Source organism: Aspergillus japonicus (assembly GCF_003184785.1).
Source record: "Aspergillus japonicus CBS 114.51 unplaced genomic scaffold BO86scaffold_40, whole genome shotgun sequence".
NCBI classification, from domain to species: Eukaryota; Fungi; Ascomycota; class Eurotiomycetes; order Eurotiales; family Aspergillaceae; genus Aspergillus; species Aspergillus japonicus.
Window position 1 is genome coordinate 15,902 of NW_020291677.1, and position 23,425 is coordinate 39,326.

The 23,425-nt window shown below is 55.3% G+C and overlaps 9 protein-coding genes across 9 annotated transcripts; 6 read left to right on the forward strand and 3 right to left on the reverse strand.

The window, feature by feature from the left end:
- Window positions 1–755: 755 nt before the first annotated feature.
- BO86DRAFT_449385 (uncharacterized protein) lies at window positions 756–8,179 on the forward strand (the record flags this gene model as incomplete). The annotated part of the gene is made up of 6 exons (XM_025676706.1): window positions 756–2,525; window positions 2,581–3,415; window positions 4,763–5,341; window positions 5,400–5,437; window positions 5,468–5,849; window positions 5,880–8,179. The coding sequence occupies exons 1-6, from the start codon at window positions 1,032–1,034 to the stop codon at window positions 8,177–8,179; spliced, it is 5,628 nt and encodes a 1,875-aa protein (XP_025525777.1). The 5' UTR covers window positions 756–1,031.
- Window positions 8,180–8,627: 448 nt separating this feature from the next.
- Window positions 8,628–9,411, reverse strand: BO86DRAFT_365846 (putative RNA polymerase II transcription mediator complex subunit Srb7; the record flags this gene model as incomplete). The annotated part of the gene is made up of 2 exons (XM_025670075.1): window positions 9,241–9,411; window positions 8,628–9,170 (listed from the first exon to the last, which is right to left on the reverse strand). Exons 1-2 carry the CDS (start codon window positions 9,280–9,282, stop codon window positions 8,628–8,630), a joined length of 585 nt encoding a protein of 194 aa, XP_025525778.1. The 5' UTR covers window positions 9,283–9,411.
- Window positions 9,412–9,525: 114 nt separating this feature from the next.
- On the forward strand, window positions 9,526–10,754 carry BO86DRAFT_449387 (uncharacterized protein; the record flags this gene model as incomplete). The annotated part of the gene is made up of 1 exon (XM_025676707.1): window positions 9,526–10,754. Exon 1 carries the CDS (start codon window positions 9,669–9,671, stop codon window positions 10,752–10,754), a length of 1,086 nt encoding a protein of 361 aa, XP_025525779.1. The 5' UTR covers window positions 9,526–9,668.
- Window positions 10,755–10,785: 31 nt separating this feature from the next.
- On the reverse strand, window positions 10,786–11,794 carry BO86DRAFT_390659 (kinetochore Spc24 family protein). The gene is made up of 3 exons (XM_025672444.1): window positions 11,671–11,794; window positions 11,211–11,608; window positions 10,786–11,104 (listed from the first exon to the last, which is right to left on the reverse strand). Exons 1-3 carry the CDS (start codon window positions 11,695–11,697, stop codon window positions 10,927–10,929), a joined length of 603 nt encoding a protein of 200 aa, XP_025525780.1. The 5' UTR covers window positions 11,698–11,794; the 3' UTR covers window positions 10,786–10,926.
- A 118-nt stretch (window positions 11,795–11,912) lies between these two features.
- On the forward strand, window positions 11,913–12,996 carry BO86DRAFT_390660 (mitochondrial fission 1 protein). Its single transcript, XM_025672445.1, has 4 exons — window positions 11,913–12,079; window positions 12,166–12,184; window positions 12,283–12,376; window positions 12,546–12,996. The coding sequence occupies exons 1-4, from the start codon at window positions 12,061–12,063 to the stop codon at window positions 12,873–12,875; spliced, it is 462 nt and encodes a 153-aa protein (XP_025525781.1). The 5' UTR covers window positions 11,913–12,060; the 3' UTR covers window positions 12,876–12,996.
- A 315-nt stretch (window positions 12,997–13,311) lies between these two features.
- On the reverse strand, window positions 13,312–15,020 carry BO86DRAFT_390661 (uncharacterized protein). The gene is made up of 3 exons (XM_025672446.1): window positions 14,754–15,020; window positions 14,363–14,558; window positions 13,312–14,163 (listed from the first exon to the last, which is right to left on the reverse strand). Exons 1-3 carry the CDS (start codon window positions 14,831–14,833, stop codon window positions 13,633–13,635), a joined length of 807 nt encoding a protein of 268 aa, XP_025525782.1. The 5' UTR covers window positions 14,834–15,020; the 3' UTR covers window positions 13,312–13,632.
- A 216-nt stretch (window positions 15,021–15,236) lies between these two features.
- Window positions 15,237–17,333, forward strand: BO86DRAFT_411251 (uridine kinase family protein). The gene is made up of 8 exons (XM_025674570.1): window positions 15,237–15,594; window positions 15,694–15,821; window positions 15,901–16,045; window positions 16,095–16,137; window positions 16,193–16,306; window positions 16,359–16,400; window positions 16,447–16,678; window positions 16,740–17,333. Exons 1-8 carry the CDS (start codon window positions 15,418–15,420, stop codon window positions 17,221–17,223), a joined length of 1,365 nt encoding a protein of 454 aa, XP_025525783.1. The 5' UTR covers window positions 15,237–15,417; the 3' UTR covers window positions 17,224–17,333.
- A 1,216-nt stretch (window positions 17,334–18,549) lies between these two features.
- BO86DRAFT_365862 (uncharacterized protein) lies at window positions 18,550–20,038 on the forward strand (the record flags this gene model as incomplete). The annotated part of the gene is made up of 5 exons (XM_025670076.1): window positions 18,550–18,584; window positions 18,683–18,823; window positions 18,885–19,194; window positions 19,247–19,696; window positions 19,754–20,038. The coding sequence occupies 5 exons, from the start codon at window positions 18,550–18,552 to the stop codon at window positions 20,036–20,038; spliced, it is 1,221 nt and encodes a 406-aa protein (XP_025525784.1).
- Window positions 20,039–20,479: 441 nt separating this feature from the next.
- BO86DRAFT_342442 (pre-rRNA-processing protein ESF1) lies at window positions 20,480–23,173 on the forward strand. Its single transcript, XM_025669113.1, has 2 exons — window positions 20,480–20,727; window positions 20,853–23,173. Exons 1-2 carry the CDS (start codon window positions 20,664–20,666, stop codon window positions 23,012–23,014), a joined length of 2,226 nt encoding a protein of 741 aa, XP_025525785.1. The 5' UTR covers window positions 20,480–20,663; the 3' UTR covers window positions 23,015–23,173.
- The last annotated feature ends 252 nt before the right edge of the window (window positions 23,174–23,425 follow it).

Genomic DNA, 23,425 nt, shown 5'->3' on the forward strand with positions numbered 1-23,425 from the left:
CTAGACCCGGAATGAGTCCTGGCAATGTTGTTGCCGTGCCCCTGCATGCCCCTTTGATACCCATTTGGTTCCATCTGGTCCTTGACTCGGAAAGGAAGCTCTTAGGGGTTATGTACCGAGTACCCTAAGATCGATCGCTTCTTGGAATTGGGGCTTGAGTGAAACCGGTTTCCCGCACGGGGTCGAACAACTCATCGGCCACGATGACCAACCGTTTGCTCGCCGAGACAGCCATTGATCAATGGATCAATAGAGCTGTGGCTATTACGGACTCGAGTACTCATACGTATTTGTATAGAGTAACTTATTATATATGTTAACTAGTTCTGCTGAGTAAGAGTAAGTCTAAGACTGGTTCTGTCCCGACTTTACTTATACAGCAGTAATTGAGAGTCTCTGCTTCACTATTTGGCTCGCAGCAATTGAAGTTTCATGATTGCCCGGGACTTCTAGGCCCTCGTCTCTTCTGCTCATCATTCAGGGGTTCTGTCGATGTTCATAAAGCTTGGGTGGAGCCCGCGCTTTCGGAGGAGCTGCCGTGGCGGTGTCGTATCGTATCGTCAGACATGTGGCGGCACAGGACCCTGAGCGGTTCAACATCCAATTAAAAGACAGCGCTGAAGCACCGGAGATGGTATTGATACAGTTCTGCCAGATAAAACAGGCAAGGCCAGCCACAGCCGTATCCATCGGAACAGCAGAGCAGAAGATGACAGCGTGAAGGGTGCAGTGCAGTGCAGTCCCTCGCCCGCTCTCCTCCACCTACTTTACTCGACTAACTTAACCTCCACCTTCTACCCTCCACCCATTTCCACCCGCCGAGTTTCATTTGCGTTTCTGTTGCTGCCGGTCGCCTGTGATGCCTTGAGTCTTCTTCCTGCTAAACTCATCGTATTAATTCTTCCCTTTCTCTTCGTTCATTTTATGCCCCATTCCTCAATTCCGTCCCTTCCCTTCGCGCTCCCTTTCATATGAACTGAATGTTGGTTGCCTCCCGGCCCTTGCAGTCCTAATCCAGTCGCTCTGCCACCATGCCCAAGAATCGACCCGCAACTTCGGGGTATGCCCGCTTGGCGCAGGAAGAAGAAGACCGAGCCCACGATCCATATGATTACTCAGACGATGACGACCTACAACACGACTCCCATACCATCTCCCAATCCGCACCACGATATGCACCGATCTCCGCACGAACCGGCCTGGCCTCGCCCCCCGAACCGCGACGGAGGCTGAGTGGACAGTATCACCGACGGGGACGGAGGAACTCCGGGGTGGACATCAAAGCCATCAATGCGCGCCTCGAACGGTGGGCCGAAGAATTCGCTTCGAAATTCAAGATCAATCGAGTCAAGGGAAAGACACTCGAGGAGGAGAAGCTAGAGATCTATCACTCAGTCTTCCAGGCGCCCGATGGGGTCCGACCTGTCACCGCGGAGGTTCTCGAGTCAGACGAGGTCGAAGGTGCTGCGCGGAGAGCTCGAGAAGAGTTCGAAGAGGTGGTGGAGAGTGTCCGGATCGCCATCGAGATGGGGGTCCATCCCCGAATGATCTCCCAGGGCAGTTCGGGTAGTTATTTCGCGCGGAACAGCGAAGGTAAGGTGGTGGGAGTCTTCAAGCCCAAGGATGAAGAACCGTATGCATCTCGCAACCCGAAGTGGACCAAATGGATTCACCGCAACCTGTTCCCATGCTTCTTCGGCCGAGCTTGTCTCATTCCCAACCTGTCCTATGTCTCCGAAGCGGCAGCATATGTTCTCGACTCTCGACTGCAAACCAATCTCGTTCCCTATACCGATATTGTCTGGCTGTCCTCGAAGTCCTTCTTCTACGACTTTTGGGATCGCAGAAAAGCTTGGATGGGCAAGAAGTCCCTTCCGCCCAAGGCCGGTAGTTTCCAGGTCTTCCTCAAAGGCTACAAGGATGCCAATCTCTTTCTGCGCGACCATCCTTGGCCCGATCAAGCCAATACTGGATTTAGAGCAGAAGATGCTCCCAAGCGAAAGAAGCGTCCGTGGAATGAAGCATGCCGCCCTTCTGGAATACACTCGGACGATGAAGACGAAGAAGCGTACCACGACGGTCAGACGCAGACTCCATCACCGCGTGAGGAAAGCAGAGAGCGGCGTTTCTACTGGACGGAAAGCCTGAAGCAGTCGTTTAGGGAAGAGCTGGAGAAGCTCGTGATTCTGGACTACATCATGCGCAACACGGACCGAGGGCTAGACAATTGGATGATCAAGATCGATTGGAAGACCGAGGAAGTCTCCATTGTCGCTGATCCGCCGAAACCCAACGGCGCGCAGCAGCAGCGGCAAGAAAATGACGACGATGACCTGCCCCCTGCGCGCCCGGTAGCAGTCAGTTCTGACGGAGCGACAACTGCGCCTCACCCCTACCGGAGACACGAGTCCATGCTTGCCGTGAGTCGCACAGGGACTCCCTTGAACGCAACCGAACCTTATGCAACCATCCAAATTGGTGCCATCGATAACAGTCTTTCGTGGCCATGGAAACATCCCGATGCGGTAAGTTGAATGACGAAAAACTAAAATCTGCATGGCTCGTGCTAATATCTCTCAGTGGCGGAGTTTTCCATTCGGCTGGTTGTTTCTGCCCGTATCTTTGATCGGTCAACCCTTTTCGCAGAAGACTCGCGACCATTTCCTACCGCTTCTAACCTCTACTGCCTGGTGGAGCGGCACACAGATGGCTTTGCGCCGTGTGTTCTCGCAGGATGATGATTTCAAGGAGAGCATGTTTGCGAGACAGATTGCAGTCATGAAAGGCCAGGCGTGGAATGTGGTGGAGACACTGAAGCATCCCGACCATGGCCCACTTGAATTGACGAGAAGAACGCGCGTCTGTGTCTGGGATGATCTTGTGGATGTGCCGGTTGCTATCCCCCTCCGCGGCCCCTCCACGGAGGCTCAGAGACGCAAAGTGAAGAGCTACGAAAATTACGACAAACATAGCACGTATGATCCCGATAACGAGGAAATGGATATTGGTGCCTCGATGTCCTTGGGGACAGGCCCCGAGGTCGATCTACTCGGACTCGGTTCCCCTCCGAACGAATTGCCAAACCCCAACCGGTTTGAACTGTCCAGAGGCCGCGGTTCCGCGTCCGGCCGTGGCCGGGCACTTTCGGGTAGCCCAGTCACTATGGACGACAGGTATGGCCGCGACAGTATTGACGAGCTGAGTCATGGTAGGGACTTGGAACGCAGTTGGGCCACGCTCCCTCCTCGGCCAAGCCACCGACACCAGAAACACAGCTCCGTCTCCAGTAGTCGCGGCCAAGCGCACCTGCTCTGGAGCAGCGACGATCTCGAAGGGGATCTCGGATATGCAGCTGCGGAGGGGATGGAAGGCAACCAACGTAAAGTGATTGTCGAGCGGCTCGAGGCCGTCAAAAGTAAGAATCCCGTGTTTACCTGGTGCTAAACACGGATTCTTACACGCCCTCTCCTCAACGCTTTTTCTCTTCTTCGTCTCCCCATTTAGCGTGTATTATGATAATCTGGCATGAGGAGTTCCTTTTCGATTTGCAAGGTATGGCTTTTGTTGGAAAACTTCATCTGATGGGTTAGTGTCATAGACAATGGAAGTTGATCTTCACGTGGGATACTGTGGGAGACCTAATCTTTATCCAGACTTACACCCGGTATATAATTTTTGCTTTGAGTACATATAGTTATAAATAGTTGCAAGACAAAATGAACCAAGAATAGAATTAATGCTTTTCGCCTTGCTTTCATGATCGAGGAGTGGGCGTATTCACAATGAAAGAAAGACTTGAGGAGGATCTGGAGTCGGATAATGAACGAATGGCAAACGGAGGATGAGGGGTTGGAAGTCCAAGACGGAGAGACTGGATCAGAGAAGAAGGCGAACAGCAGATCAAAGGCTGCGCGTGTAAAGGAATCTTTCTCGTCGGATCATGTTTCTGTGAACACCGGCCATCACAAGCTATAAGCCATAGTAGACAGAACAGTACTGTACATGACTCGTGACTCGCCCGCAATCTTATCTATCGCTAACTTCTTGGCATCGTCTCCCCGTCGTCACCATCAAGCGTCCAACCCTCCAAATCTCCACCTCTCACATCTCTACCACGCTTGTCTTACTCCTCTTCTCTTCTACCTGTGGGCTTCGGGTCTAAGCAGCTTAATGCGACAGTAATAGATTGACGCTGTGACCCTGCCTCACTTGTCCCTCGTTTCGCCGCCACCGGACGGACTCCCACCCTCCGGAGTGTATGCTCAGCCTTACTACTAGCGACAAACCATCCTTACTCGAGAACTGTTGCCTATCCCCATCACTGATCTGTCCTGGACGATTTATGCCTTCACTACTTCCTCTCCGACCGTTTCCCTGTTTGCGATCTTGAATCCGTCTCCCCAGGACCTTCCTCCCGCCCGCGCGCGTCTCGCTCTCGCCGCCTGCAGCTGAAGGAGTTTCCATCTGACAATCATGGCTTCCTCCGACGCCGCCATGTTGTTGAACCCACGGGCGCACAAGAAACAACTACAGAAAAAGAATGGTAAAGCCTCCCCGGAGCCCGAGGTCGAGCCCGCATCATCATCATCCTCCTCCTCTCACCACGGCCCCTCCTCCTCCTCCTCCTCCCCCGGCGTCGCTGATTCCCCGCATGACGAAGGATCTCTGTCTTCGCTCACCTTGTCGACGTTGCATTGCCCCTCCTCCCCATCCCCTAACAGTAACACCCTTGGACCAGACACGGAAGACTCATCGTTCCCAGGATCCTCGACGAACCAACCAGACTCTTCCTCCACACCCGCCGCGCAGCGCAGTCCTGCCTCTTCCGTGGCGCCGGCGGGTACCGCCTCGGCCGCACATCTGCTCCTCAACAGCCCGCGCCGGCGCCAGCAGAGAGGCGGCGCCTCGAGAATGAACTCCCTCCCGAACTCGAATATGACATCACGATCCGGGACGCGAATCCCTTCGCTGGCGGGGGATGCGGTGAGCGCTCCGTCGCAGGGAAATCAGGCTGCGCCTACGATCGATGTGGAGTTTGCGAGTGCGAGCTCGGACTTCGAAGGCGACGATCGCACGAGCATCAAACGCAGCTCTGAGCACCTCGACGATGACGGCCCCGATGCGCGTCACGGGAGTCTCATCGAGAATATGTACGGGGTGGAGAGACGTGCGAGCCAGCCGATCAAGAGGGTGAAGGTAGAGAGGGATCAAGAAATGAAGGCGGGACAAAATACAAACTTCTCCGGGACTGGAAACTCAGAACTGGGTGGATGGATGAAGGAAGGGCGGGATCAGGCGGACTCGTCCTCGTCCACCGCGAATGTCGTGGACTTGACTACAGGTATGCGGTCTGAAACTCAAGTTGGAGCCCTGTGGATCCGGCTAACTCTTTGCGGTAGATGTCTCAGCTGCAGCCACCGACGACGATGAGATACAGGTCACTGGGTCTAATGATCTCAGTCTACAGAGGGTATGCTACGGAAAGATTGAGGGGGCGACGGTGCAAGCGCAGTTGGTCCCGAAGCCTTCGACCCATTCTCTTTTCGGAGACTCAACGCACGACTGGCCGTCAATGAAACTCGGGGTGCATCGACAAACGCGCGAGAACAACCGTATTGAAGTTTCTGATCCAAATGGGAAGATCTTCGGCGTGATCGATGCCAGAACAGCAGCCGTTATTGCCCCGTTACTGGATTCGCCGGCCGTGAAGGTGGACCTGACTGCGCGGCTGGATTTTCGACGCAGGAAGGAAGGTGAATGGCCATGGGTACCCTGTTCCGAGACTTACCGGGCGTCTATCAATCTATACGGCCTCAGGAAAGATGCTACGCTGGTCGGCAAGCACCTCGGTCAGCATAATGTGTGGCTTACGTCCCCAGTTGCGGTGGAACAGGGTGTGCCGACACTCAATCCACACGCTGAGATGCGGAAGGCTCAGGCTGCGTTTTTGCCGTCCGTGGCCGCCAGGGGTCGCGTAGGGGTCAACTATGAGGTGCGAACCGCTGAAGAAGTCAACGACGCGGTGATGAAAATGTTCGACCAGCTCCAGAGCAACGACAACTTGCCTGAAATGGAGCCTCCATCTGGGCTGCGCACGCCTTTGCTTCGCCATCAGAAGCAGGCACTCTGGTTCATGACTGAAAAGGAAAAGCCGCGCAGATTCGGTCCCAACGAAGCAGACAACAATTCGCTGTGGCGAAGGGATTACCGGTCTGGCGGCAGGAGGAAATACCGCGAGATCATCAGTGGCACGGTGCTCGACGAGGAGCCCCCGCAAAGTCTGGGTGGACTGTTGGCAGATATGATGGGTCTTGGCAAGACGTTGAGTATTCTCTCGCTGGTTGTGACTTCATTGGAAGAGTCTAGCGAATGGGCGAAGCAAGTTCCAGACCCCGCGTTGGTCAAAAGCCTCCCTGGCATCCGCAACACTAAGACTACGCTGCTGGTGGCGCCCCTCAGCGCGGTCAACAACTGGGTGGCGCAGATCAAAGAGCATCTTGAAGAGGACGCAGTCTCATACTACGTCTTCCATGGCTCGTCTCGGACCAACGATGTCGAAGAGCTGTCCAAGTATGATCTAGTCATCACGACGTACAGCATCGTCCTCAGCGAATTATCGGGGAGGGGAGCGAAACGGGGGGTGAGTCCGTTGACCAAGATGAACATGTTCCGTATTGTTCTGGACGAAGCCCATACCATCCGCGAGCAGAGCGCAGCCCAGACTCAGGCCATCCTCAGGCTGAATTCGCAGCGTCGCTGGTCTGTGACCGGCACACCCATACAAAACCGCCTGGAGGATCTGCTCTCCGTGACGAAGTTCCTCGGGCTATACCCGTACGACGACCGGGGTCGCTTTGGCATGCACATCCTGAGTCGCTTCAAGACCGGCGATGCGACCGTGCTAGCCAGTTTGCGCGTGCTTGTGGATTCGTTCACGCTGCGTCGAGTCAAGGACAAGATCGATCTGCCCCCGCGACAGGATATGATCGTCATGCTGAACTTTACCGAGAAGGAACGTCAGCTCCACGAGTTCTTCCGGCGGGAGTCGAACGTGATGATGCGGGTGATTGCCGGCGAAGAGAAATCGAAGATGAAAGGGCGAATGTACCACCACATCCTGAAGGCCATGATGATCCTGCGCCAAGTTAGCGCCCACGGCAAGGAGCTTTTGGACCCGGACGACCGCAAGCGGATCAAGGGACTGAGCGTGCAGGATGCGATTGACCTGGAAGAAGGAGCGGGCGGCGACAGCAGCGGCGCGACTGACAAGAAGTCCTACGAGATGTTCACGCTCATGCAGGAGTCCTCGGCCGACACCTGTGCCACGTGCGGCAAGCGGCTCGAGGAACCCAGCGCTGACAACGGGGCGGTCGACCGCCAAGCGGCCGTGGCCATTGTGCTTCCCTGCTTCGACGTGCTCTGCCCGGACTGCTTCTCCGGGTGGACCCAGGCGTTCGAGCAAGCGCAGATGAGCCACTCCCCGAACCTCCGGTGCCAGGTCTGCGACGGCTGGATCCCGGCCTCGTACTCCGTCATCACTGTGGGCGGGCTCCAGGACTACGTGGTGGACCAGGCGCGGGCGAAACAGAGCCGCAAGCACGTGAAGCAGCTGGGCGAGTACGAAGGACCGCACACCAAGACCAACGCGCTGGTCGCGCAGCTGCTCGCCACGGCGGAGGAGAGCCAGAGTCAGGGGGAGCAGCGGCCGTACAAGAGCGTGGTGTTCTCGGCGTGGACGTCGCACCTGGACCTGATCGAGATTGCGCTGCGCGACAACGGGCTGACGGGGTTCACGCGCCTGGACGGGACGATGACGCTGGCGGCGCGCAACAAGGCGCTCGAGGAGTTCCAGCACAACGACGCGATCACCGTGCTGCTGGCGACGATCGGGGCCGGCGGCGTGGGGCTGAATCTGACGTCCGCGTCAAAGGTCTACATCATGGAGCCGCAGTACAACCCGGCGGCGGTGGCGCAGGCCGTCGACCGCGTGCACCGCATCGGCCAGACGCGGCCGGTGACGACGGTGCAGTTCCTCATGGTGGACAGCATCGAGGAGAAGATCTTCGAGCTGGCCAAGAAGAAGCAGCAGTTGGCGGATCTGAGCATGAACCGGGGCAAGTTGGACAAGCGGGAGGTGCAGGAGCAGCGGATGCGCGAATACCGGAGTTTATTCAAGTGACTTTTCTTTGTTGTTTTCTCGTTCTATACCCGGTGGGATGGATTGGATGGTTCAAGGAAGGGGGATTCATTTACTGGCGTTTTTTTTTTTTTTACTGGGGTATTCATTTTGGCTGCGCATCACGGAGGACGGATTTACAGCACCATATACACAGACAGACACAGAAAGAGAGACGAGGCTACACAGCACGACGACAATATCCGACCACAACGAAGGAGACAAGACATATAGAAGACACGGTCAACTTCTTTGCTTTTGACATGGGACCTAGATCTGCAATACCAGGACAGCTACCACCAGTACCTAATCAGGCATAATCAGTTTCATCATTCGCAATCCAATGCCTGCACCCGCTAATAAACCAGCCCTTTTCACTTGTTTAAATCACCGATCCCCACTCCCATCCTCCTCCCCCCACCCCCCCTCTGTCGTTCTTACCAGTAAGAACCTAAGCACGCTCCCCATAAACCCCCACCTCCATCGCCCCCAACACCCCCTCCAAGCGGCCCCTCAACGCCTTGAGCTCCTGCATCCGCTCCCCGCGCACCCCCTCCCACCGCCTCAACTCCCCCTCCAACTCCTTGATGCGGCGCTCCTGCTCCGCCTCACTCGACCCGATCCCGGGCAGCACACTGATCAGATACTCAATCTGCTGCTCCTTGATCACCAGATCCCGCGCCAGCTCGCGCTGCCGCGCCGCGAACGTCCGCGGCGAGTCGGGCGCCGGCGGGAGCGTGGGGTCTTGCGTCGGGGTGTCCTCCGGTGCGCCTGGTTGGACCGGTGCTGGGTTCTCAGCTGGTGTTTGTTGGGTTTGGTTGCTCTGCTGCTGGGCGGCGAGGGGGGCGCTGGCGGGCACCGGCGGCGCGGAGGAGGTCTTGGGGATTTTGGCGAGCGCGGGCGCGGCGTGCGGCGTTTGCGGGGGCACGGTCGCCGCGCTGTTGTCGTGGTAGGCTGTTAGGTAGCCTAGGGTGGCGTAGAATTGGGTTGCTAGCTTTGGGGGTTTTTAGCTGGGGTTTGGGTTTGGGGGAGTTGGGGATGGGATGGGGGGACTGGGGACGGACTTGGTCAAGGCAGGTTTGGAGTTGGGTTAGGATGTCGGCCATTTTTGAATTATCTTTTTTGATGGGAGGCGGGGTTGTGTGAGAGAGGGGTTAGTTAAGTATGTGAGGAGGGGAGAGGTGGAGTGAGGGAGATGGTGGAAGAGTAAAGTAGGTGTAATGGATGGGATAAGGTGGAAGCACGCTCAGGCGGAGAGAAGGAGATGCAAATCGCGATAAGATTAGAGATGGTCGGTCTTTTCCTCCGCTCCGCTCTCCCTCCCTCCCTCTCTATCTCCTCCCAAACCACTTTTTCCCCCGATAATTGCCACGCAACCAACCAACCTATCTACCACCACGATACCACTACCGATCAAGACCCGTTCATACGCATTCCCGTTATTCAACATCAGACAACCAACTATGCAACCGCCCCCCGCACCACCCGCACAATGACCTCCTCCCTCTCCTTCTTCACGCGGCGGGTGTACCAGCTGCCGGTGCCCCCGATCTCGAAACACAAGCACTACAACCGGGCGAGCTTCATCGACTTCGCGCGGCGGCACGACCTCTCGCGGTCCTCGACGCTCTTCATCGGCAACCTGTACGAATACACCGTGCAGACCGAACTGCGGCACGCCGCGGCGCTGCTGCTGCACCGCACCGGCGGGCGCAGCGACAACGGCATCGACCACCTGGGCACGTGGCACCTGCCAGGCCACGAGGTGCCGATCCACGTCGCGGTGCAGTGCAAGGCGCACCGGCGGCGCGTGGGGCCGCAGAGCATCCGCGAGCTGGAGGGGGTGATCGCGCGGCGGATGCCGCACACCTGGCGGCTCGAGGGTTCGACGGAGGCGGGCCCGCGCGTCGGGATGCTGGTCAACCGGCGCGAGGCGTCGGCCGGAGTGCGCGCGGCGCTGCAGCGCAGCGCCCTGCCGCTCGTGTATCTGATGGTGGATCTGCGGGGGACGCTGCGGCAGGCGCTGTGGAACGAGGCGGTCGACGCGCTGGGCGTCGCGCCGCTGGGCGTCGAGGTCGTCCACGGCCCCGAGCGCCAGCTCGCCTCCGAGCTGGCCGAGTTGGACGCCGAGGGTGGATTGGCGCTGTGGGAGGAGGAGCTGCGCGACAACCTGCCCTCCGAGCTGCGCGCCAAGCCCTACCCGCCGCCCATCCGCTTGACCTGGGACCGTGACGGGCGGCAGCAGGCCTTGGCCTTGCCGGGCATGGATCAGATCGAGGCCCGCATGCTGCACCAGGAGGAGAAGTGGTGGGCGCTCTGGAATCTCGCGCCCGATGACCAGGAGACCCGCTACGAGGCGCTCTCGGTCATCCAGAGCCGCTTCCCGGAGGAGAAGCCGCTGCTCTGGGCTAAGGGGGGCGTGCCGAGTTTGCTGTCGCTGCGGGATCGCGAGGGTTTGCTGCGCGAGTTGAAGATGATGGGGTTGAGTGAGGGGCCGGTGGCGGAGCAGCAGCAGCAGCAGCAGCAGCAGCAGCAGTCAGAGGCAGATTCGTCACAATCGATGCCGAATCCTACGTGATGGGAGGATATACAGAAGAGAAAAGAGAAAGGTAGATTCGATTCAGCAGCGGCGGAGGGGGGGTATAATCAAGCATGTAAGATACAGTAAGAGACGCCGAGGGAACCAAACACCAACCAACAACTACACCATCTAAACCAACGAAACGCCATCCCGAAGAGTAACAACACCTCTACCCCTGCATGGTCGACCAGAAATAATTCGAGTAGAAGAACCGCGAGAACTTCGGGTCAATGTTGACGACGTGCACGTCGCCCTTGCGACTATTCCGGATCACCGCTTTGTGGAAGTTGCCCGTCTCGTCCGCTTCGATATCGACACCCAGGGATCGGTAGATTTTCAATCGCAGACTGTTTTAGAAAGAAAACCCCGCAATCAGCAAAAACTCCCACTCAGCCCCGTATTCCACCTGCCCACGAAATTCCTTTTTGTTGTTCTGGGGCGGGGACAACTTACAGCGTCGCATCATCCATCTCGCGCTCCCGGCGCGTGGGCTCATCCCCCTCGACGCCCTGCGCCTCCAGATCCGCCAGCCGCTCGCGGAGCATCTCGAGCTCCCCCTCGAGCCGCTCGCTCTCGATCTCCAGCTCGGTGGCGCTCTTGGCGATGCGGAACTTCTTGGTGTCGAGCTCGACCATCTCGGCGGCGTGCTGGCCGGCGTCGTGCGCGGCCACGGCCTCTTCTTGCTGGTTGTGCAGCGCCGACAGGTGGCGCGAGAGCTTGCGGAGGGCGGACTCGGCCTCGCGCATGCGCAGCTCGCGCGACTGCTGCAGCGTGGCCAGCGAGTCATTGATGCGCGTGACGGCTTGTTTGTCCGGTTGGATGTTGAAGTTGCCGATTGTGTGGTGGATGAGCTGGGGGATGGGGTTTAGTTTTGTGGGGGGGGGGTTGACCGTTTGAGGGGTGGGTGACGTACAGTGGCGGGGTTTTCGTCGAGCAGCATTTTGGATATGGTATTGAGGGTGATTCTTGGGCTTGGTGGTAGTGTCGTTGATAGTGATGTGAGGGGTGTGAGTTGATGTTGATAAGGCAGGTTGATGTTTGTTGTTCGAGCAACGGCGCCACATGCTCCCATCGGAAGTCCCGCCAAGCCACTTGTCAGCGGCACCGCCACAAAACCTGACGACACTGGCTGGCCTGGCGTCACGGGATGGAGATGGAGAGTAAGTCGAGTTAGTTGAACTGAGTTGCCTCCGCCAAAAGATCCCATCCTCCCTCCCCATCCACCGGTTCTTGTGCTCTGCTTTTCACACTTGGTGTTCTCTAAGAGCAGCACAGCAAAGACAACCAACCAAATTCAGAAACCATGGGCTCCAACCTACCATGTAAGCTTTGCCTTGGTCAACAAAACAAAACAAAAAACACATCTTCCCGCAGCCATGATATCTAACCACCCGCCTTTTCCATGCAGATGCCGCGGACGCAGAGAGGTACAGTCCTACCCTCAGCACTGACCATAATCAACAAGACCACCCTCCCCCGCAACCCGAACACCCTCAGCTAATCCGTCTCGATGACAATGTGACAGCCCGCTCAAACCCGCCGAACTCCAAGTCCTGCGCGCCCAGTACGAGAAAGAAGGCGACTACGTCGGCATCCAGACCAAATTCAACTTCGCCTGGGTATGTTAACCCCATCACCATGCCATGCCATGCCATGCCATCCCTACCTCAGACCCAAACCACCAAACCCACACACAACACCCACTTTGTATCCCCCCCCCCCACCTCTCCCCCAAGCATCTCCTTCTCCTCCCCCTCCAGATCTAATCCGCAAGAATACTCTGGATAGGGCCTCATCAAATCCCCCTCCCGCACCGACCAACAAGAAGGCGTGCGCCTCCTCTCCGAGATCTTCCGGGCCGCGCCCGAACGCCGCCGCGAATGCCTCTACTACCTGGCCCTGGGCAACTACAAGCTGGGCAACTACGGCGAGGCGCGGCGCTACAACGACCTCCTCCTGGAAAAAGAACCCGCCAACCTGCAGGCGGCCAGTCTGGGGTCGCTGATCGAGGAGAAGGTGTCCAAGGAGGGACTGCTGGGGATTGCGATTGTGGGCGGCTTGGCGTTGGCGGCGGGCGTGGTCGGGGGCATTGTGTTGCGGGGGTCAAAGAGGCGGTAATTATTTCTGTCACATTGGTTTCTTGAGAGGATTTGGACTGATTTCTCTTTGTTCGGGGGGAAAAGGTGGGGGAGTGAGAGTTGGTTTTAATTCGGGTTGGTTAGTTGAGGGTTTAAGAGGGGGTCGGTGGTGGTGGTGGTAGGGGGGTGGGCATGTGTATATATGGTTGTTTGCTGGGGGGCTGTATGTCATTGAGTGGTGGTGGTGGTGGTGGTGGTGCTGCTGCTGCTGTTGTTGTTTGCGGGTTTGAGCCCTTCCTGTGGGAATGGGATTGATTTGTTTCTACCAGTTGAATGTTTAGCATGATGGGCGTTGGGTACTGAATTTGATAGTTGGTGATATTACTGTTGCTTCTGGTTCTAGGTTGAAGATTGAATATGTGGTGAGAATTGTTTAGCTTGTGGTAGGGTTCAGCCTGTTGACAGCTATACAGCTGTTGTATCATCTTTTGCTTGTATAGTTGCATTGCATCTTATGCTGATGCTGCGTTGTATGTCGAGTTACAGCAGGCTAATAGGCTTCCAATTGACAGATGCACCATGACGAAAGAGCCATCACATTGTGACAAGCATGCAGATGTAAAGCAGTAGAACCGCATGCCAATCCATCGGCCACGGAAGCTACCACTCAGGACCAGGAGAATGATGAACCACTGAATTCAAGCTCAAGTAAAAGACCCAGACCGAAAACAGACATCGCTCCAAACTCCATGCTGCAGCCAACAGAAAAACGTGCAAAGACATCACCGCCAGGGCGATCACGAAATCATTGGGTCAACGTCCCCACTATTGGTCATTACAGTGTCGTTGGACGAGCCATTCTGGCTCGTGCCGGGATTACTGTGGTCGTGGGTGCTGGACGAGCTGGAGTTGCTGTCCCCTAACCCCAAACTCAGCTTGTCGGGTATGTCCTTCTTAGCCTCGCGGGCCTTGTTTTCCGCCCACGCGCGGAGCTTAACCAGGTTGCGCAGGCGCGCTTCTTTACAGTCACCCTGGGTTTGCAGGATGGCCTCGTTCACACGGTTGGCAATATCTTTACGGAGCTCGGGTTGGAGCAGAGGGGCAAGGGATGGAGAGAGATTATCCGACGGGAAGATCAGGAGCGCGAGGGTCCGTTCGAGATCTTCCAGGAATTGAGGGTTGGTGGGCGCCCGGGGAGCGAGCTGCGAGGTCGCAAACTCTAGGGCTGGGCTGATGTCTCCATCAGGGGTGGAAGTGCACAAGCGGATAAGCTCGACCAGCTGCAGACGCAACAGGGCAAAGTGCAGGGGAGGATTTTCATCCAAGATCTATTGCGGTGCAAGTTAGCGAGGATGCTCCCACAACCGAAATGTAGTACACATGATTGAAGTGACTTCGAGTCATACAAAGTTCTTGATGATGATGAGTGTTTATCGACCAAATCCCGAAGGATTGTTCCGAGTGGTGCATGAAACTGATCTAATCATACGAAGGAAGGTGGGGTTGCGAAAAGAGGATGTTTCTTACCTGAGGGTTGAGCTCATTGATCTTCTCAATGGCGGTTTGGATATTCCCCGAATGAATCGCAGTACGAATATCAACTCTTTCTTGAATCGCTTCGATATCTGCTCTGGGTTGGATATTGGCCTCGAGCGCGAATTTCTTCGCCGCAGCGGGGTAGCCATTGGTGATGAGGTAGTCCATAACCAGATAATTGATGTCACTTTCAACAGAAGCATGTTAGCAAGCGATCATGACTAGAAAATCATGAACAAGGATGCGCGTTGACGAAGGTTCAGTAACACAAGTCAAATATTTTCTCCTCACATTGATTCAGAGAGATTCCCAACTTGATTTTCAAGATCATCATGAAAAATGAAACAAAAAGGGCAGAAGAGAGTGGGCAAGGTAAACTCACGTTTTGGACGGCTTCACCTCATCAACCTTCCGCTCAAACTGATGCCATGTCGGCGTTGCTGTTGGGGAAGAGGGAGACATCTGTTTCCCGTTAAAACCAAGCAACGACGCATGCACGGCACATCAGGGCGCATACGTAGTTTGCTGAAGACATAATTGCAGTTGGAGGAAGATCAACTGATCAACTTCCTTGGTACTGAGCCACCGGCGGTCTGTGAAGATGGAGAGCTTCGCAGGCGCGAGCCATGAGGTGGCTTTTAGGAGGGAGTGTGAGTAAGAAGAGAAGAGAGAGAAGTGGAGGAAGAAATCAGGCGGACCGAAATTAAGGAAATGCGGCGGGAGCTGTTAGGTCACGTGCAGCTAGCTAAGCCTAAAACCGCAAGCGAAGGTCACGGACCGAGGCTAACCTTCAAGAAGTCAAGCGGCGATCACTGGATGCTTTTGGTGCTTTTGGCAGTCCGTCTATCGTGTATCGCCTGCCAAATCCCTCTCTTATCGGGTCCCTCCCCCAAAGCCTTATCCTGAGACAATCAATCGGGGACTCTTATTTTTTTCTTCTTCCCCCTCCCCTCACCGTCCTCCCCCCTGTTATGATCACCGGTGTCTCTGGGCTCATCTGATTCGTATTTCGGTCTGTCAATTCCTCGGGGAGGAATACCTAAATCATGCAGTCCATCTCACCGGTGTTTTCGTCCGCCACGGACAAGGATAAGAAGTACTCGCCACCATGGGCTGATTTGAGCATCATTGGTATCGCGGGCAGCTCAGGCTCGGGCAAGACTTCAGTGGCAATGGAGATTGTCAAGTCACTGAATCTGCCATGGGTGGTGATTCTCGTAATGGTACATCTCATCTATCAGTACCCCGAATAGCTCGCCTATCGGTCTATCGGGCTTTCGATGTGTGCAATATGATTGGTTTCTGACGGTGCTGTGGTACAGGACTCCTTCTATAAAAGCTTAACTCCAGAGGAGCATGCCAGGGCCCATGCCAACGACTATGACTTCGATTGTCCCGAGTCGTTAGATTTCGATGTCTTGGTGCAGACCCTGCGGGACTTGAAACAAGGGTACAGTGACCATCCTGTGTTATCATCCACATATACCACACTCCCTACGAAGCTGACTCGTTTATGTTAAATCGTTCAGAAAGAAGGCAGACATTCCTGTATATTCGTTTGCCAAACACCAACGTGAGCCCCAAACAACGACACTTTACTCCCCACACGTGATCATCTTGGAGGGTATCTTGGCTTTGCATGACCCGCGCATCATGGAACTGTTGGATGTCAAGGTGAGTTCTCGTCAGTCTTTAGCTCGCATACACGCTTACCATTGGACAGATCTTCGTAGAAGCCGATATGGATATTTGTCTGGGACGCAGAAGTGAGTCGCTGCATCATCTACGTTCTTGTGCTGTGCAATGCTAAACAGCCGCTAGTCATGCGTGATGTCCGCGAGCGAGGAAGAGACATTGAGGGAATCATCAAGCAGTGGTTCACCTATGTCAAGCCCTCCTACAAGAAATATGTGGAACCTCAACGGGCAGTATCAGGTGAGCTCAGAGATCCGCAAGTTGCTTTTGTCTCAAGCTGACCGGTTTTTAGATCTCATCATCCCTCGTGGAATCGAGAACAGAACTGCTATCGGTAAGCCTAAGCCATGCCGTGCGCTGTCTCCAAGCTAATGGCGCAGACATGGTCGTCAAACACATTCAGGGCAACCTGGACGAGAAGTCCGAGAAGCACAGTGCAGAACTCACTCGTCTCGGTCTCCTTGCCTCGGAGGAGAAACTGTCTCCCAACGTCGTCGTCATGCACGAAACGCCACAATTCATCGGCATGAACACGATTCTGCAAGATCCTGCAACAGAGCAGGTCGACTTTGTTTTCTACTTCGACCGCCTTGCGGCCCTGCTGATCGAGAAGTAAGTGAACATTTCCTCAACGGATAGAAGCAGTCGACTAATAATCGAATCACTATGACAGAGCCTTGGATGTGACCAACTATATCCCAAAGGAAGTACATACTCCCCACGACAACTCCTACCAGGGCTTAAATCAAGCGGGCACCGTCTCCGCCGTCGCCATCTTGCGGGGCGGATCCTGCCTCGAGACCGCCCTCAAGCGCACCATCCCCGACTGCATTACCGGTCGTGTACTTATCCAGACAAATGAAAAGAACGAAGAGCCAGAGCTCCACTACCTCAAACTGCCCCCTGGAATTGAGGAGCACGAGAATGTCATGCTCCTGGACCCGCAAATGTCGAGCGGAGGTGCTGCCCTGATGGCCGTCCGCGTGCTGATTGACCACGGTGTGCGCGAAGAGCGGATTGTGTTTGTCACCTGTGCGGCCGGTAAGATCGGTCTCAAGCGACTCAGCGCCGTCTACCCCAACGTTCGGGTGGTTGTCGGACGGATTGAAGAGGAACGCGAGCCGCGCTGGATCGAGAAGAGGTACTTCGGCTGCTAAAAGAACGGGAGAGTATATATCACCATCGAGAGGATCCCTTTTTTCGGTTTACTACCCATACATAATGTTCTATATATATGCATAGTACCAATAATGACGAGATACATGAGCATTGAGAGGAACAAGGAACAGAGTGTGAAGTTTGGCTGACCTAGCCGTTTCATATGTAACAGCATACTTACAATTTATTGCGCGCTACCGACCCTAAAACCAGACACTCCCTCAAGTGTATTGCGCAGACGCTCGTCCTGGCCAGAGACAAGAACAACCACAATTTCCACTCTCAGCTACCTAGCAGACCTGCAGCACCGGACTGGGAAACCTCTGAGCCCTGAACCTGCGGTCCCATCGATCCATGCGAGTGCTATTCGCACATTTCATTAAAGTGAGGTCATCGTCGAGAGTGGGATCCCGCGTGACTGCAGTGCCTTCACTGAGTGGACAGAGGAGACAGTACAAGTCGCAGACCACACTATCACAACCCGTGGCTATCAGACGGATATCTGGATCGAGAACTCAACGATGCATAAGTATTGAATGGTCATCGTTGACTCTTTGTGCACTGTGGTGTCTTTACCATGGGCTGTCATCAAAGCTCCCCTCACGGCGGGCAATGAGGGGTTGAGAATCTCTCTTTCGCGCGATATGCGCGAGACCCCAGCAGTACAACGAGTTCGGGTCATGTACAGAGGAGTCAATGTCCGGAAAGAGGGCTCTGACTGAGACCATCATGTGATCATTCGGCACTGCACTCTTTGCGAGCTGCCCTTTTGGTCAGTGGACGCAGTAACCCATCATTTTACTCGCCCTTGACAGTGAGAACCTCAGGCATCACTTTCATAGTTACATCGTCGCCAGTTATCTCTGGTCTGGTGGCTTGCCCTCCTATGTCACACACATCTACATACGAACAAATCACTGAACCCCTTAGCGAGCCAAGAAAGCATAGTACGCGTACCGACAGCCTCCTCGAATCTTTCTGACCGTTCGAGATGCCGCAGATCCCAGGAAACACCAGTACCCCCTTCGCAGCAGGCCGGTCGTGACAACCTCCCCCAGGGATGGCTCCAGTGACGATTTTTTCCCGGCCACCATTGGGAGATGATGTAATGGCGATGAAGAAAATCAGAGCTTTTACCCCCGATTGGGGTAGTCCGCGTGCTTGCGGGATGCTACCATCAATGCAAGGAGAAGTATAGAAGCCAGGGTTCAAGAATGCGCAACCTCCAAGGCTTCATTCTTTATAACCGATCAGTTGTACTTGCTTCTCGCACCAGCATCGCCATCGGAACCATACTGAAGTTTTCTCAGTAGCCCGCCTTGTTGATGTTTCGTCAGAAGATAACCAGCTATGATCTCAGGTAAGAACTCTTTTCCCCCTCTGTCCTTTCGCAGCTGGGTCGCTTAGATGTATAGCAACCACTAACACAACCTCCATGTGAAACACCCTCGTCTACAGGCTTGACCAATCATGCATATTCATGCCCGAGGCACGGAATTCACCGACGACTCCTTCGATAACCGGGTCATTCAACGTTACTTTTCCCCCAGGTGTGCGCATCAAGAGCATCAAAGTGAAACTGAAAGGAATGCTCCATGTGTACGTTATCTGATCGGGTCTGACGTGTTTGAAAGCAACATGCTGACTGCGCTGCTTCCAGCCCTCGCGATGGCTTCATGATCGCCGAAGACCGCGTGCAAAGCACATGCGAACACAAGCAAGTACTTGCTTCGTCCAAGACGCTGGGCTCCTTTCCCATGCCGGAAGGGCAGTATGAGTTCCCCTTCGACATCCCACTACCGCGCAAGTTCCTCGAGACGGTGACGGGCGTGAAGCACAATTATCACTCGTACAAGGTCGAGGCGACGGTGGCGTTTCGGTACCGGAGAAATCTCGTGGTCTCGAAACCCATCCGTATTTACCACGATTCGGACTTGGAGGCGAACTATCTCACGTCGGACTTCTCGCCGGTATGCTACTGCACTTGTCGCTGTGAAACCGTAGTGCTGACACCGTGTGAAGACAGTAGGCGGGAGCTTCGACCAGAAACTGCAGTACTCGGTCTCGATGCCCAGTCATTACATCCCCTTCGGCTCCCGGTTCCCCGTCGACTGCCAATTCACAGCCTTGTCCAAGGACGTCAAACTTCTTGCTGTCACCGTCAAGATCGCGGAAAAGCACTTCATCCGCCTGGACGCTACGGCTGCGCAGTCGGCGCGCGACAACATCTACTCGATCACATCCCTGAAGAACCATACCATCTTCACGGAGCGGTTCGAAGTCGCGGCGGGGCACACGGACGATTCGCAGTGCGACTCCGCGGCGACGGAATGGTGCATCAGCAAGCTGGCTTGCCTGCCCCCGAGTTTTGATTCCTGCTCGCAGACGACGGCGACGAAGCGCATCAAGATCAGCCATCGATTGGTGGTGAGCGCCGAATTCCAGGATGCCACCGGGCAGGTTTTTAATGAAGTATGTTGCCGGAGTATGTCAAGACCGGACGAGAGACCTATACTGACACTGGCGCAGACTGCAAAGTCCATCCCGTTCTGCATCTACATGACCCCCTCGGTGATCGGACAGGATGGATCCATCTGCAACAAGACGATCCACGACATTCGAGAACCGCCGCCGCTGTACGGGGAGCATATCCTGCATCCGAAGCTGCTGGGGTCGACGGGGGATGGGGACGGGGCGACTTGTGAACATACGGATCTTGTGCCTGCTACGAATGACTGTCATGACCTGAACGCTTTGGGGCCTGCGCCTTGCTATGATACCTTGGAGCACCCGGCGCCTGCCTATGTTGCTTAATACAATACCGAGATCTGTGTTATGATCTGATGATGATGCCTTTTTTTGTATGTGACCAGTAGCATAGAATGATAGTCAGGCTTCGAGATCATTGAACTATATATTTCTACCATGGTCTAGCTTTGCGGGCATACAGTGTAAAACTAGAGGATAGCCAATTCACCATAGTAGACTTCTTATACCGCTGTCCGAATAACCTACACCTACAAAACAACAGTTCCGAACAATATCTCCTAACACCTAGTATAACCGCTTCTACACCTTGTAATCGAAGAGTACCGTACCCGGACTATACGTTCCAAGCAACGCACCCAGAAGAAAAAAGCCCCAGCGCACGGACCACACAAATCCCAAGGGCGGTCGGCGGCGGCGCCGGCGGCGAGCGCAGCGACCGAAGAATCTTTGGATTTTGCCAAACGGTTCGAGGTTAGTAGTTTCCCGCTCCGCCAAAAAATTATATCTTGATCAACTTTCTTGCAAACCAACCACCTTTGGGGGAAATTCAAACCACCACAACTACCACTTACAACAACTGAACTCTTTCCAGAGATTTATTTAGTCTTCATAGTCTATTCCTCTTTGACTGTCAATCGTCATACGCATATTCAACACGAAAGATTGCACAATGCCCGACAAGAAGAAAAGCAAAAAGTCGTCCTCCTCCGGCGGCGGAGATGCCCCGGTCATCAGTATGCTTGCCTTGCCCCTTCACCTTTCCGTTTTGTTCTTGATGGGATCGGGTGGAATCATTTCAGCTGCATCTTAGAGAGAGAAAGAGAGCGAAATGCTAATCTGAGTGTTCGATGATGTCCAGCCGACCCCCGCTTCGCCAACATCCAGAACGACCCCCGGTACCGCCTCCCCAGCAAACGGCACACGCACGTGAAGCTCGACCAGCGGTTCGCGCACATGCTGCGCGACAAGGACTTCTCGCGCAACGCGGCGGTGGATCGGTACGGTCGGAAGCTGGCGCGCGACGATACGAAGAAGCAGCTGGAGCGGTTTTATCGGTTGGAGGATGAGGATGCCGATGAGGGTGCGGATGAGGAGGCTGGCGAGGAGGTGGAAGTGGAGGGCAGTGTGGCAGATGATGAGGAGGTGTTGGCGGAGTTGCGGCGGGCGGAGAAGTACGACCCCGCTCGCGATGGGGGGTTCGAGTCTTCGTCTTCGGAGGAGGAGAGTTCGAGTGAGGAGAGCGATGCCGAGGATGAGGAGGGGGAGGATGATGGGCAGCTTGGGGGCGAGGAGTTGGAATTCCCGGATAAGCAGCAGCGCGATGTCCCGACTGGGGAGGTCACGGATCGCATCGCCGTGGTCAATCTCGATTGGGATAATATCCGCGCCGAGGATCTGATGGCTGTGTTTTCGAGCTTCGTGCCCGCTGGTGGCCGCGTGCTGAAGGTCTCCGTCTATCCGAGTGAGTTTGGCAAGGAGCGCATGGAGCGCGAGGAGATGGAGGGTCCGCCCAAGGAGATCTTTGCGAGTTCGAAGAAGAGCGGGGATGATGATGAGGAGGAGGATTTTGAGGGGTTTGATGATGATGATGACGAGGAGGAGTTTGATTCGGATGAGGAGGAGGAGAAGATCAAGAAGTCGATGCTCAAGGAGGATAAGGGCGAGGAGTTCAACTCTACCAAGCTCCGCAAGTATCAGCTCGAGCGCCTACGCTACTTCTACGCTATCTTGACCTTCTCCTCCAGGGAGGTCGCCAAGCATGTCTACGACCTCGTCGACGGCGCCGAGTATCTGTCGAGTGCCAACTTCTTCGACCTCCGCTTCGTGCCGGACGAGACCGACTTCGACGACGACAGACCCCGCGATGAGTGTAAGCGCATCCCCGACGGTTACCAGCCCAACGAGTTCGTCACCGACGCCCTGCAGCACAGTAAGGTTAAGTTGACCTGGGATATGGAAGACAAGTCGCGCAAGGAGGCCCAGGCCCGCGCTTTCCGTGGCAGCCGGAAGGACATCGATGAGAACGATCTGAAGGCCTATCTTGCGAGCGACAGCTCGGAGGATGAGGAGGAAGAGGGTGGAGTCGAAGTTATGGATGCTACGCAGGGCGAGGGTTCCAGCACAAACATCTCCAAGAAGGAGGAAGAGAGACAGCGCATGCGCGCGCTGTTAGGGCTGAGTGCCGAGCCTACGAAATCCTCCAAGTCCGACGGACCCGTCGGTGAGATGGAAGTGACTTTCACCTCCGGACTTGCTGGCGAGCCCACCCGCGACAGCATCTTTGAGAACGAACCTCAGATTGAGGAGACTACGATCGAGCGGTACATTCGCAAGGAACGCGAGAGGAAGAAGCGCAGAAAGGAGAAGCTTAAGGCTACCAAGCAGGGCGGCGAGGCCGACGCGAGTGATGCGGAGCAGAGTGATGCCAAGCCGACCGCCGAGGAACAGCCCCCGCAGGAAGACCTGGGCTTCGATGACCCCTTCTTCGAAGACCCTGATGGAAAGGCTACCGCTGCTGCTCGTCGCAAGGAGGAGAAGCGCAAGAAGCGGGAAGAGCGTGCGGCCGCGGAGGCCGCCGCCGCGACTAAGCGCGCCGAGCTGGAGCTGCTCATGGTTGACGACAACAACAACAAGGGCATCAAGCACTTCGATATGACGGAGATTGAGAAGGCCGAGAAGCAGGCTCGTAAGAAGGGCAAGAAGGGCAAAGGCAAGGCCAAGCAGGTGGAGCCTGTGGTGGATGACTTCCAGATGGAGGTCAACGATCCTCGTTTCTCGCGACTCTTTGAGAGCCATGAGTTCGCCATCGACCCGACCAATCCCAAGTTCAAGCCCACGTCTGGTATGAAGGCGCTGTTGGAGGAGGGTCGCAAGCGTCGACGCGATCGGGACGACCACGCGGAGGAGGCGCCCAGCAACCAGGATCGGACAAAGAAGCAGAAGAAGCAGGCTTCGAAAGACGCGGGGTCGGATGATTTGAAGAAGCTGGTGGACAGGGTGAAGCGTAAGACGCAGCGCTGATTTGCTTTCGTGGAAAAGTATTGGACTGGTACTCCGGAGGCTGTTGCTTTTCTCCGGTCATCATTGGATTGAGGGGTCAAAATATACCATGGATGGTTTAGCATGTTGATTATTATATTTGTTATTTTTATTTTATTTTCCTGGCAGTCACGATAATCCGAGGACCAATTATGTTGGTGTAACTCCCTGTCCACATTGCCTGCTTGAAATCCTTTTTTATGACTGTTGGTCAGGAAGAATGCCCTGGGGGGGGGGGGGGGGGGTTGATAAGCAGGCGCGGGCCATGTTGCTGGCTGCAAGCAAGTGCTGTAAGTTGCCGTCATCACGGAGGGAATGGAGGAATCAGAGGTGTTGGACGGCCATGTCGGAGCCCAAGGAGACAAGGAGACACGGAGAAGAACTGAGTAAGAT